Genomic DNA, 12766 nt, shown 5'->3' on the forward strand with positions numbered 1-12766 from the left:
GGGCTTCTTTCTCCTAGGTAGAACCTTTGTCGCTTTTACTGGTGATCTGAGAATGAGTTAGACCCAGACAAACGCTAGCCCTAAATTCAATCTCCGTGCCTGGGCTGACATCAGACAGGCGGATTGAGTGGCTCTTCCATTCTCTGTTCACTTTCCCAACTGCAACATGGGGATATCTCACAAGCTAGGGGGAAAGTCATGGTTAGGAATTCACTTCAGTCAACTCACCGCCTAATTGGGTGGTCTCTTTGCCCAACCACACAAGGCAAGGAAATCTCCTGGATCTGAGAATTGGGAAGCCTGGCTATGAATCCCAGCTCTCCGCTGTATTCAGAGTTCTCCTGGACCATTCTCTTGCCTGCTCTGTACCTCTGATCGTCACCCCTTGAGTTTGACTAAGGACTACATACACAATAGGCTGATGCCAGTCATGGAGCAAGGGAACGAGTAGGCTTCTGCTTCTGCCTTTTGCCCTGGGGCTCTCCTGGAGGAGGCATTCTCTGCCCTGCACCCAACCATGCACGATTCTCATCTGTGCCATGGAGGCCATAAAGCTGCCATCACCTATGGCGTTCCCATGGTCCAAGTGGCCAACCCTTCGCACACTGCGAAGCTGGATCCCTAATTTCCGCAGCACAACACTGGCATGTGAGGGAGAGGGATGGGATGCCATTCTGGTCAAGCCTGGCTTGGAGGCTTGGTTCCCAAAGGCTGGGGTGGAGATAAGGAAAGGCAACCCCCACACCGGATCCCTCCCGCTCACCGCAGACAGAATGACAGGCCATTACTGGCCAGAATATGGGATTCCTGGCCACCAGAAGGGATGGGCCTAGGAGAAAGCCAAGGTCTGATGGAGACCCCCAGTGCCTACCCAGGGAAATAGTGCCTGGTCATGGAAAGCTTCTAAGTATCTTCATCTCTGGGCTGGTTTAACTTTTTCCACCCAGAGTTGATCTGACTGGAGCTACGGCGAGACAGTACAGAGGGTAAGGGGCTTGCCTTGCATGTAGCCAACCCAGGTTCAATCCCTGGCACTCAGATTATCCCCAGAGCACTGACAGGAGTGAGTCCTGAGTGCAGAGCCAGGAGTAAGTCCTTTGTGGGATGTATGGCCCCCAAACAAAACAAAGCTGAACTGACCAAGAAGCAGCTATGAGCCTGGCAGGTAGGGGCCGATGGGTATGTGGCCGAGCTGTCGCAGAGGGGACTTGGAAGCCCAGCACCCCAGACCTTAACATCCCTTTAGTGGACGTTTCCACGTGTAAGTGAAAACTAGACCAGATCCGGGAGCAGATATTATCACTTTTTTCCCTCAAGCCCCAGTTCCACACCTGATCTTTTTAACCCACCAATCCTAGTACTCCGTTTTCATACTATCCTTCATTTGTTTTTCGATTTAGGGACACATCCAACAGTACTCAGGAACTACTCCCGGCTCTGTGCTCAGTGCTTGCTCTCCGTGGTGCTCAGGGGAACGGTGTGGTGCCAACAATCCAACCCAGGCCTCCCAGACACACATACGGAGCTCACTGAGCCACAACCTCCAGCCCCTCACCCCATCCTTGGTCCAGGCTCCACAAGATGAACCATGGGCACCCGACTGCACCCTTCCTGGTGAGATTACAAGGTCCTTTAGATCTGGTTCCTGATCATCTCCCAGGGTGCCTGGAGCGCCCACCTCCTGCCTTTGCCCCTGCCAGAGCTGCTGCCTACACACCGCCCCCTTCCTGCTCTCTGCCTGCCAGAATAACCCTCGTCGCCCCAGTTCAGGGGCACTGTCATCTTCCCAAATTAAGACGTCACGACTATCCTCCTGCCTCAGCCCCCCCGCCCCCCCCTCCCCCGGCTGTCAAACCGTGAACCGGGGAACCAGAACACTGCGCACGCCTGGCTCTCTGCCGCGCTCCTCTCATACCTTCCCTCATTTGGTTAGCAAAGAGCGATTATCGCTCCCATTTAACAGATAGGGAAACTGAGGCTCGAGGAAGGCAGATTCCAACCCTGCTCTAATCTCTCTGCAAAGAGGTCCCTGCTGTGAGCCAGAGGCTAGGGCCACTCTGCCGGTCCCAGAGCTCCCTGGCCTCTGTCTCATCGCAGCGTCACGGCCAGCCTGTGTGCACCTCTGGCACTTCCCAATTTCGCCATCCCGGGGGTCCTCGGGTGCTGTCGCTGTTGGTTGTTGTGGGTCACACCCAGCTATGCTCAGGGGTCACTCCTGGCGGTGTGACTCAGGAATTACTCCAGGCGGTGCTCGGGGGACCTTACGGGCTGCCGAGGGCGGGGCCCGGGTGGGCCGCGTGCCAGGCAAGAGCCCCGGCCCCGCTGCCTTGCCTCTGGGTGGCGGGAGGCCCCGCAGCCGGCTCCGGCCCCGCACGTGCTCGCGGTCCCCGCCCACGCGCCCGCGGCCGGACGGTGCCAATGCGCGCGGGGGCGCGGCGGGGGGGGGCGCGGGCCGCGGCGGACGGACACCGGCGCCCCCGCCGGGCCGAGGGCTCGCGCCCGAGGGGCTGCACGTCCCGTCGCTCTGTGCCCACCGGGTGGGCTCCCGGCGCCGCCCGAGGCCCGCGACCGGGCGCGTGTCCGCCGCGCCGCCCCCCGCGGCCGGCCGGGTGGAAGCGTCCGCCCCGCCCCGCGCGTCGGGCCCGCCCCTTGTGAGGTTATAAAGTGGCGCGCTCCGGGCGGCGGGTACCGGGCCGCGTCCTTGGCTGCGCGCTGGGCTGCTGCTCGGGCTCGCCACGGGCCGGCCACCCCCTCGGGAAGCCGAGCCGTAGCCGCCCCGGAGCTCGGCGCGAAGCCCTGGCCTCGGCGGCCGGGGCATGGGCCAGGGGCGCGGGGGACGGTTTCCTGCAGGGTGGTGATTTGCAAGCGGCTTCAGCATGAAGACCCTCATAGCTGCCTACTCGGGGGTCCTGCGAGGTGAGCGGCGGGGCCCCGGCGGCGGGCAGCGAGGGCACCCCGAGGGGCCGGGGGACAGGGACCCGGCGGGCTGGGAGAGCCTGGCGGGGACCCTGCAAAAAAAAAAAAAAAAAAAAACCAAATGAAAAGGTGCTGGGGAAGGGCTGAGACGGGGGCTCCGGGGCTGCGGGCGTGTGTCCCGTAACCCTTAAGGTCCCCTTACGGGGTCCGGGCCCTTCCTCCTCCTCGGGCAAGCTTGCCCGCCGCGCCCCCGGCGCGTCTGGGTCTGGAATCCGGGAAGGATGGGCTCCCTAATCTCGGGCTTGCTGGCGGGGCGACCCAGGGTGGGATCGTCAGCTTTGGTGACCTCTGTGACATCACTTCTCTGCCCCCCGCCCCCGGCCCCTTCTCCCCGGCTTGTCCTCCTTCCTCCGAGCGAGGGGGCTGACACCCCGCCCCAGCCAGCTCCGTAATTAGGGGGAACCGAGAATTCCTCCCCGGCTCCCCCGCATCGCATCGCTGGGGCTCCTGGGGGTTCCCTCCCCGCTCCCCACCAGGTGGAGCCGGGAGCAGGGAGACTGGCTGGGGCGGAGTGACGAGGGTTTTGCAATCCCCTGAAACAGCCACCAGACGGGCAGCATGCCTGGCCGGGACAGGTGTGCCCGGGCGCGCTGTCCTCGCCCGGCGCCCGTCCTGCCCTCCTCCTCCGCGGCTCTGCCCGGCGCTGCCTTAAACCGGGCGCGCAGGCAAGGTGGGACCCAGCACCCCAGGGTCCTCCACCGTCGGGGCGCGGCGTTGAGATTCAGCTCCGGAACTTTTCCCATGTGACAAGGAGCAGCCCCCACCTCCGCCCAGACAGTTGGAGAGACTGAGGCAGAAAGAAGCCTGATCCGGGTTTCTTTAATGCCCTCCCACGCTCGGGATTGAATTCAAATACGGGGACCCTGGGACTGTCGTGACTGCTGTCCCACTGTCTAAGCAGAAGGCTCCCTCCTGCCAAGTCTTTCTTTCTTCTGCTTGCTAAATCTATCCACTGGGGAAAAGTTACTTAAGAAAAACTTAAGTGAACTCTCACCTCCTCCACCCACCTGCATTATGAAAATCAAACACACTAATGATTGGAACTTTGAAGAAAATAATGGAAGAGCAGGATGTAAAGAAAAAAGTGGCTGGCAAATCAGTGCCCCTCTCCCTGCCCCGAGAGAGCTTCCCATGGCCACATTTAGTACATATCTTGATAATTTTATCTGGGTCCAGTTCTCTGCTAGAAAGTTGAGGGCATGCCACAGGCATAGTTCTGAATTCTGTTTGTTTTTGTTTTTGCTTTTTGGGTCTCATCCGGTGATGCACAGGGGTTACTCCTGGCTCTTCTTTCAGGAATTACTCCTGGCCGTGCTCAAAGGGAACCAAATAGGATGCTGGGAATCGATTGGGGGTCGGCCGCGTACAAGGCAAATGCCCTACCCGCGGTGCTATCACTCCAGCCCCATAAATCCTGTTTTCTAGCTTGAAATTGTCAGTATCTCTTTCTGTTATCTCAAAATCACAATGAATGAGGCTCTGGGTCGGTCTCCAGCACCATTTACGAGAAAATAGTTCCTTACAATATTCTCCAGGCTGCAAGTGACCCACTGGAAGTGCGTGGAGGTTCAACTGTTTCCTGGGCATGAGCGTTGCTCCCTCCCTGCCTGTCGCTGTCACTCTTGGCCGCTCTTGATCCTCCGCTGCTGCTTGCATTGCCCTGGGAGAGGAGCTAGCCGCTGCCACTGTCTCTGGCAAGTGGCCTGAGCTGCCCCTGCACCTGGCTGTCAGCGCTGGCAGACCCACCCCTCACTAAAGGGCTTGCTTTCCCTGGGACATTAACAGGGAAGGGAAGAGATTGCCCAGACTCGTGCCTTTTTAAAATGCCCTTTTGGAGCTGGGGCAATACAGCAGGGAAGGTGTTTGCTTTGCATGCGGTCGATCCGAGTTTGATCCCCAGCCCCCTATATGATCCCTGAGTACCATCAGGATTAATCCCTGAGTGCAGAGCCAGTAGTAACCCCTGAGCATTGCCGGGTGTGGCCCCCAAACAAAAAATAAGTAAAATTAAAATACTCTCTTGAGGCTGGAGCAATAATACAACAGGTAGGTGCTTGCCTTGTATGCAGCCGACCCAGGTTCAATCCCCAGCATCCCATATGGTTCCTGAATCACACTGCCAGGAGTAATTCCTGAGTGCAGAGCCAGGAGTAACTCCTGAGCATTGCTGGTGTGTTCCCTCGAACTAAAACACACGTACGCACAATGTCTCCTGATAATGGGTGAGGGATATGCTCTGTGGTGGTCCTTCCTGAAGACCCCACTTCCCTTGAGCTGTGGTACATACAGGAGGAGCCCATCACCCTGGCCCTCGGGTCTTTTCCCTGGTGTCTGTCATTCAGCAGGACTGATGAGTTTTACCAAGCCGCTTGCTCTTCTCCCAGAGCATTCCCCATGCTGCTCTCACCGCTGAAACCTTTATTTATTCGTTTATTAATTGTCTGCATGGAATTCCATCATGGGATGGAGCAAGGCTTGCTCTGAAATGCAAACTCGTCACATTGGCACTCCGGGTTTGCTTTGTGAAAGACTGGGAGGGGCAGGGGAGGGTGCTGAAGAAAATTTCATGTTATCTGGGCATCTGCATTAGACGGGCTTTCTACATCCTTGGTGTTTGAAGACACTCCCCAGTGGCCTGGTTTGCCGCTGCGGGGAGGTGGTGAGTGCCCTGTCAGTGGCAGTGTGTTCGAGGAGAAACCATGGATTCTGCACAGGGAAGCCCAGGGAAGGGTGAGAGACTGAAACAGATGCCTTGGTGTTTGGTTTCTCGGTTTCTCGGCCAGAAGCAAGCGAAGCCTAGCCTTGGGGAGCAGGGGGAGGGTTGCTCTGGGGCGAGGGTGGGGGGAGTGGCTGGGGGAGGGTCTGCATTGGAGTCTCTCCTCTCTCAGGACCATCCTGCTCCAGGCACAAAGGCAGGGCCATGTTTGTGCCCCTGCCTTGAGCCTGGTCAGGGGCCCTGTGAGCAAAGGCTGAGTTGCCTGTGTCTGCGTGGGGCCCCACGCAGGTGGGCCACTGCACCATGGACAGGATTTGGGGGGATGGCGGGGCAGGCTGGGGAAAGAGGAATCCTTCTAACCGCTGCTGAGGACTGCAATGGGCTGGACATTGGAGGTGATGGGGTTCCCCATCAGTGGGGTGGTGGGGTGTGCACGGCCGGAGTGAAACTCGAGAATAGGCTGTTGGGGGTAACTCTGGGGCTGAGGACTCAGCTGACCCAGCCCTAGATCAGAGCATGAGGCTGTGACTCTCACCTTGCCCTTCCTCCCACCCCGCCCCCATTCTCTGTAGGGTGCCCCCTGCCCTACACCACTCGCCAACAGCACAGGGACCACTTTGGGGCAACCCTGCTTCTGACTGTGCTTCTGGACGGAGCAGGAAGGGCCAAGAAGGATGTTTTATTAGTGATTGAGTGACTCAGTGGCTAGTGTGGAAATTCTGCCCCACCCCCGATTTCAGCGGTGAGGGTTTGAGTCATAAAATCATAGTTATCAGTTAGCACTAGATGGGGCCAGCCCTCACCCCGCAGTGGGAGTGTTGGGGGACAGGGCTGCAGGGCTATGGAGGCCAGGGACTCTGCTCTGGCTCAGTCCTGGGAGGGGAGCAGGGGAGTGAGGTGATAGGTATGGGCAGGTGGGCGGTGGAGGGGCTGTCTTCTCAGGCACTGCCCACGTCCTTGACGCTCAGCGGGACCCGTGGGGTCATCCCAGTCCCCATGCGGGTGTCATATAACCCCTTCCCAGACTTTTTAAAGAATGTCCCCCACCTTGTCCCAGGGCTGTGGCTGCCAGTGACAGTGGGTGCTACTCTTCAAACTTAGGTCCTTCAAGATACAACCTGCGCCAGCAGCCCCAGGGCCTCCCACCGCCTCTGCTGGGACGGGCCTTGCTGTGCCTGAGCATTGCCAGCCCTGCCCCTGTCGTGCCTCAGTGTGTAAGAACTGTGCAGTGCAGGGTCCCCCCTCTGATCCCCTGGCCCCGCGCCTTGCCTGGGCTCTCATGCAGAGGTGCCCCCTCATTTCTTCTTCCTTCCTTCCTTCCTTCCTTCCTTCCTTCCTTCCTTCCTTCCTTCCTTCCTTCCCTCCCTCCCTCCCTCCCTCCCTCCCTCCCTCCCTGCCTCTTTCCTTCCTTCCTTCCTTCCTCCCTCCCTCCTCTCTCTCTCTCTCTCTCTCTCTCTCTCTCTCTCTCTGTGTTCAGGGATCACTCCTGGTGGGCTCAGAGGACCCTGGGGCATGATGAGGATCGAACCTGGGTCAGCCACATACAAGGCAAGCTCCCTCCTTGCTGTGCAATCTCACCTAGCCCTTCAGTAAATATCTCTTCTTCCCTCCTTTCTTTCTTTCTTTCTTTCTTTCTTTCTTTCTTTCTTTCTTTTTTCCTTTATTTCTTTTCTTTCTTTTTTCCTTTTCTCCCTTCCTCCCTCCTTCCCTTTCTTTCTTTCTTTCTTTCTTCCTCTCTTTCTTCTTCCTTCCGTTCTCCCTTCCCTTCCTTCCCTTCCTTCCCTTCCTTCCCTTCCTTCCTTCCCTCCTTCCCTCCCTCCCTCCCTCCCTTCCTCCCTCCCTCCCTTCCTTCCTTCCTTCTTTCCCCTTCCTTCCTTCCTTCCTTCCTTCCTTCCTTCCTTCCTTCCTTCCTTCCCCTTCCTTCCTTTCTTTCTTTCTTTCTTCCTTCCTTCCTTCCTTCCATTCTTTCTTTCTTTCTTTCTTTTCCTTCCTGCCTTCCTTCCATCCTTCCCTTCCTTCCTTTCCTTCCTTTCCTTTCTTTCTTGGCCTTTCTCATTATGGAAATAGTCCAAGTGTTTACCACTGTTCAGGTCATGGTCTTCTGTAAGAAAGTGTCAGCTCTGGGGAAAAACAGGGACCATGCCAGTTTTTCTCGGTGCCTCCTCCTTGGCATCTAGCATGCCGCCTGGCATGGAGTTGGTGCTCAGTAAATATTAGTGAGGTTTTTCTTTTTTTAAATTTTGTTTCTTTGATTCTGTTTTGTTAGGACTTTATGGTTTGGGGGCCACACCCGGTGATGCTCAGGGGTTACTCCTGACTCTGCATTCAGGGATCACTCCTGGTGGGCTCAGGGCCCTGGGGGCTGACGGGGATCGAACCTGGGTCAGCCGCATACAAGGCGAGCTCCCTCCCTGCTGTGCAGTCTCACCCAGCCCCTCAGTAAATATTTGTTGAATCATTAATGGACCTCAGTCCGCAGAGAGCTGCCTGTTCCTCTTGGCAGGAAGCCTGCTTCCAGCCCACGGTTACCTTTTCGTTCTTCTGGGGGACCTCCGTGTATACCTGTGCCAGGTGCTGGTGCCATTGGCTGTCCGCTTTCTGGAGATGCCCCGGTGTCAGGAGGAGTTGGCTCCAGGGTCTGGATGGGATGGGGCTGGGGCTGGGGCGGCTCTCGGGGCTGTCCCGGTTGCTTCTAGGGCAGAGGTCCCGAAGCCATGACTCAGGGGGCTTCTAGGGAAGGGAAGACACTGCTCCTCCCTGTGGAAACCAACAACGGGGGACGGGCGGAGTCCACGCTAGTGCAAAGTTCCTTGTCAGTGAACTCGGCATGTTCACTCTTGTCCTCAGCCCCCACACAAGATGGGTCAGGCCGAGGGCCTCCTGTGTGGTGCCCCCAGCCCCATGAGCCCAGCTGCTGGCTTTGGGGGAGGGAGGGAGCCCAGGGGTGGGGGTCTGCAGGCTGGCAGGGCAGAGTGGGCCTCCTGGCAATGGGGAAGCGTCGGGGAACTGTGGTGGCCTGGGGTGGGGGGTTCTGGAGAGCTGGCCACTCAGCTGGGACCTGGAGAGACGAGCAGGTGTTAGCCAGGCAGCGGTCAGTGCTTCGGGGCCTGAGACACAGGCCCAGGGCCTCTGGCTGCAGGGCTGCACTGAGAGACAGGAGGGGGGCTTGGGACGCCCTCGAAAGCATGGCCTTGTCACTCCTGGGCCCCTGGGTATGGGAGGTCTCAGCGCCTGACCTTCAGTCTTCCCAGGCCAAGACACGTGACGCCCAGCTGCAGACTCTTAGGGAACCCAGGGCAGCTGTGGGGCTTCTGCGTGTCCTCAGGGCTCCCAGGAGCAGCCCCGGCTGGGGACCAGGAGTTGACCCTGGGTCTGCTCCTAGTCCTGGGCCCCCGAGGGGGCTGCCCCTCTGGAGGAGAAGCCGGACTAGGCTTCCGTGGCTTCAGGTATGTATTTGTGGCACTGCCTGACCCGAGGGACCATGGCCTTGGGGAGAGGGCCCCTGGCTCGCACGTGCATGCGGGGAGGCCTATTTTGAGGACTCTGTGATGACAAGCCGGGAAGCTGGTGTGTTGCCGTGGCGACGCTTCCCACTTCGGCGCTATTTTTGACCGTATCAGAGGTGGAGGTGGGGGGAAGTGCAGCCCCACCAGGGGCCTGGGGGCGGCTCCAGAATATCAGGAACTTGGTGTCCCGCGAGCCCCCCACTTCCTGGTCCGTGCCATCCCAGGGGAGGGTGAGTTTTTACCAACTTTCTGGAAGCCCAAGCCGTAAACATTCAGGCGTTTGAACCGTTAGGAACATCCTGTACAGATAAAAGTTCATCAAAGGGCAGTGCTTGGGGTTGGAGGTCTCGGGCAGTCAGTTCTAACCTGAAGCCCCTAACGGGGTCCCCCTCGCCCCCGACCAGCCGCGGTCACTTGGGGCCCCTGAGCGTCCTGCCAGGTCGAGCGTCTGGAGCCTGACCCTCCCGGCACACCCGCCCTAAGAGGCTTGGCCTCGTCCTGACGCCTCATGTGCCAATGGCCCCGCCTTCAGGACTCCGAGTTTGCCAAACTGAACCCATCAAGGGGCAATTGTTGAGTCTTCAGCAGAGACCTCCCTGGCTCTTGGGCCCGGTGAATGGCTGGCCCGTGGCCGCGGCCCCTGGGCGCCATGAAGCTGGTGGAGGAAGTGCGTGGCCATCTTCCGGGTTCTCGGGAGGAGCTGGGCCGTGGCCTGCTTGGCCCTGTTTGGTGGCTCCCGCTCTGCTTTCTCACCCACCCCCACCCCCACCCGCCCTGCACCCACCTTCCAGGCCTGCCAGCACCCCGTGCCTGGGCTCCCCCTTCCCCCCCTCCTTCAGCCTGGCTAGCCGTTCCTCTCCCCTGGGCTCGCTGACCCTTGCTTGCTGTAGGATGGTGGCCCTGTGTGCCGTTGCCAGGCCTCCAGGCTGGCTGGACACCGAGTCCCCAGGCCTCGCTTACCTTCTGGGCCTGTCTGCCCTGTACTAGCTGGTGGGCCAGAGGGACGAGCAGGACTCGGTCCCCAGCGGGCGCCCAGAGGTGAGGTGGGTCCAGGCAGCCCGCCTGGTGGTCAGTGTCCTTGGAAGGCTTGTGTTGGAGTCGGTGCTCATGGTCCGGCTCCAGCCCCCTCATGCCGCTTCCTGCAGCTCCTGTCTTTAGCGCCTGAGCCTGCAGCTGGAGGAGCCCCTTCCTGACAGCTCAGCCCCCGCGGCCCCCTGTCCTGGTGCACTCAGCCAGCTGGCTTCACGCTGACCCCCTCCAGGCCCTGCCTGCGTGTGTGTGTGTGTGTGTGTGTGTGTGTGTGTGTGTGTGTCTGGTGTGTATGTCTCCTCAGGGTCCCGGGACCCCATTATCGAGCGCCAAGCGCCAGCTCTGGACCGGGAGCAGGACATGGTGCTGGCAAGCAGACCTCTCTCCACCAGACTGAGAAAGGCCAAGGAAAGGGGCGAGTGGGGAGACGTGGGGCGTGGGGGAGGCCGCTCCCCCAGCAGGGCGCCCAGGTCATCGCGGGGGCCAACACTGGGTACTGGGGTGGCACGTGGAAAGAGGATGCCGTCTGGCAGTGGGGAAGGATGTGGTGGTAGCTGGAGCGGCCTCCCACGTCTGCACGGACCTCACCGACACTGGCAGACATGACCCACTCCTCACGCATGCAGGGGCTGTCCCTGAAGGGAGGTTACTGGAGGAGAGCCCACCTCTGGCATTTGAAGCAGTGATGCCTCCCTGGCCTACCTCCCCAGAGCACCCTGGAGCCACCAGGGCTTGGGTCCAGGTGTGGGAGTTTGGGGCCCCTGGACAGGACTAAGGAGACACCCCACTCAAGGAGCCCCTAGCGCAGAGGGTCCCACATTTACCACTCAGGCTTTTTATTTGGGTGGGGGCCACACCCGGCGGTGCTCAAGGCTTACTCCTGGCTCTGTGCTCAGGGATCACACCTGAGTGGGTCAGGGGACCATATGGGGATTGAACCAGCAAATGCCCTGGTGGCTGGACTATCTTCCGTCCACCACTCAGGCTTTTTCCCCTACGAGAAAGCTCATACTCTCTTATGAATACCTCTCTCTCTCTCTCTCTCTTCCTCTCTCTTCTCTCTCCCTCTCTCTCTTCCTCTCTTTCTCTCTTTCCCTCGCACTCCGTCTCTTCCTCTCTCTCCCTCTCTTCCTCTCTCCTCTCTCCCTCTCTTCTCTCTCTCCCTCTCTCTTCCTCTCTTTTTCTCTCCTCTCTCCCTCTCTTCTCTCTCTCCCTCTCTTCTCTCTCTCCCTCTCTCTTCCTCTCTTCCTGTCCTCTTTCTCTCCCTCTCTTTCTCTCTCTTCTTCTTCCTGTCCTCTTTATCTCCCTCTCTTCCTCTCTCTCTTTCTCTCTCTCTCTCTCTCTCTCTCTCTCCCTCTCTCTCTCTCTCTCTCTCTCTCTCTCTCTCTCTCCACACACACACACACACCCTCGTATTTCTCTAAGTAAATTTCTCTGAATAAAACTCTTTCCTTGGTGCCGGAGAAGCTGGTACAGCGGGTCAGGCGGGATTATGGCTAAGGAGTCCTCTGAATCCGGGAAGGGACTTTCAGGCTCTCCCGGCAGGCGGGGGACAGGGCCCAGGCTTGCATCCCACGGCGGCGGCCGACGCCAACCCTCGGCTTGAGGCGGGGCAGGGGCGGCTGTCCCCATTAAACTGGAGGGTGCTCGGAGGCGCGCTTGCCAATTACCCGGCCTTCACGCCGCCCTTGACTCTTTGCGAAGCTCCAGCCTAGACATTATCTCCGCGCGTTCTCCACGGTTGAGTGAGGTCGGAATGAGTGCCCTGCTCCACGCACATGGGGACGCACAGGCTTGCTCAGGAAGTGACTCAGCCAGGCCGAGTCCCTGAGTGCCAGGGTCAGCTGCCCCTTGTCCCCCAACCCGCGCCCGCACCCCTCCCTCCTCACGGGCCAGGAGGTGGGAGTGGGCTGACCCAGGGCCCCGACTGCCCATGCCGCCCAGCTCCTACCCAGGAGCCAAGGGGCCTTATGGCCCTCACTCCACCTCATCCCCCGAGCTCTGTTTCTTCCCAGTCTGGTTTTCTTCAGGACGCATATCCTTCTTCTGAGCAGGCAGCATGCCCCCCAAGGCCCCAGGGCACCCGGGTGCTTCTCCGCCACCCAGTGATCTGTCCTCAGCTCAGCACTTCCTCAATGCTCCAGGCTTCAAGTTGGGGGATTTTTTGATGCGGTTTTGTTGTTGTTGTTCTTTTGGGGGTGCAGGGTTGCACCCAGGCATGCTCAGTACTACTTCTGGTTCTGTGCTCAGGGTTCACTCCCAGCGGTGCTTAGGAGGGCAGAGGTGCCAGTGATGCAACTTGGATCTCTTACCGTGCAAAGCATGTGCTCTGCCCATTGAGCTCTCTCTGTGGCCCCCAAATGAAGTTTTGTCTTTTGTACCATACCTGGTGGTGCTACTCCCAGCTTCCATCTTGGGAGGTGGGAGGGGGTGCTCCCGGTGGTGCTTGGGTGGGGGGGCATGTGCTTTCAGAGAATCAACAAGGGTTGGCTGCATGCAAGGTAAATACCCAGCTCTGATTCCCTCTCACCAGCCCCAC

The 12766-nt window shown here is 59.2% G+C and overlaps 1 protein-coding gene across 1 annotated transcript in view; it reads left to right on the forward strand.

Moving 5' to 3' along the window:
- The first annotated feature begins 2671 nt into the window (after positions 1-2671).
- The window catches only part of DGAT2 (diacylglycerol O-acyltransferase 2), a 28116-nt gene continuing 18021 nt past the window's right edge, over positions 2672-12766 (forward strand). The window contains exon 1 of the mRNA XM_056116020.1: positions 2672-2916. Coding sequence (XP_055971995.1) covers positions 2877-2916 — 40 coding nt within the window. The 5' untranslated portion in view covers positions 2672-2876. The remainder of the gene's footprint in view (positions 2917-12766) is intronic.

This window comes from Sorex fumeus, unplaced genomic scaffold (genome assembly GCF_029834395.1).
Source record: "Sorex fumeus unplaced genomic scaffold, SorFum_2.1 ptg000030l, whole genome shotgun sequence".
Taxonomy (NCBI): Eukaryota; Metazoa; Chordata; class Mammalia; order Eulipotyphla; family Soricidae; genus Sorex; species Sorex fumeus.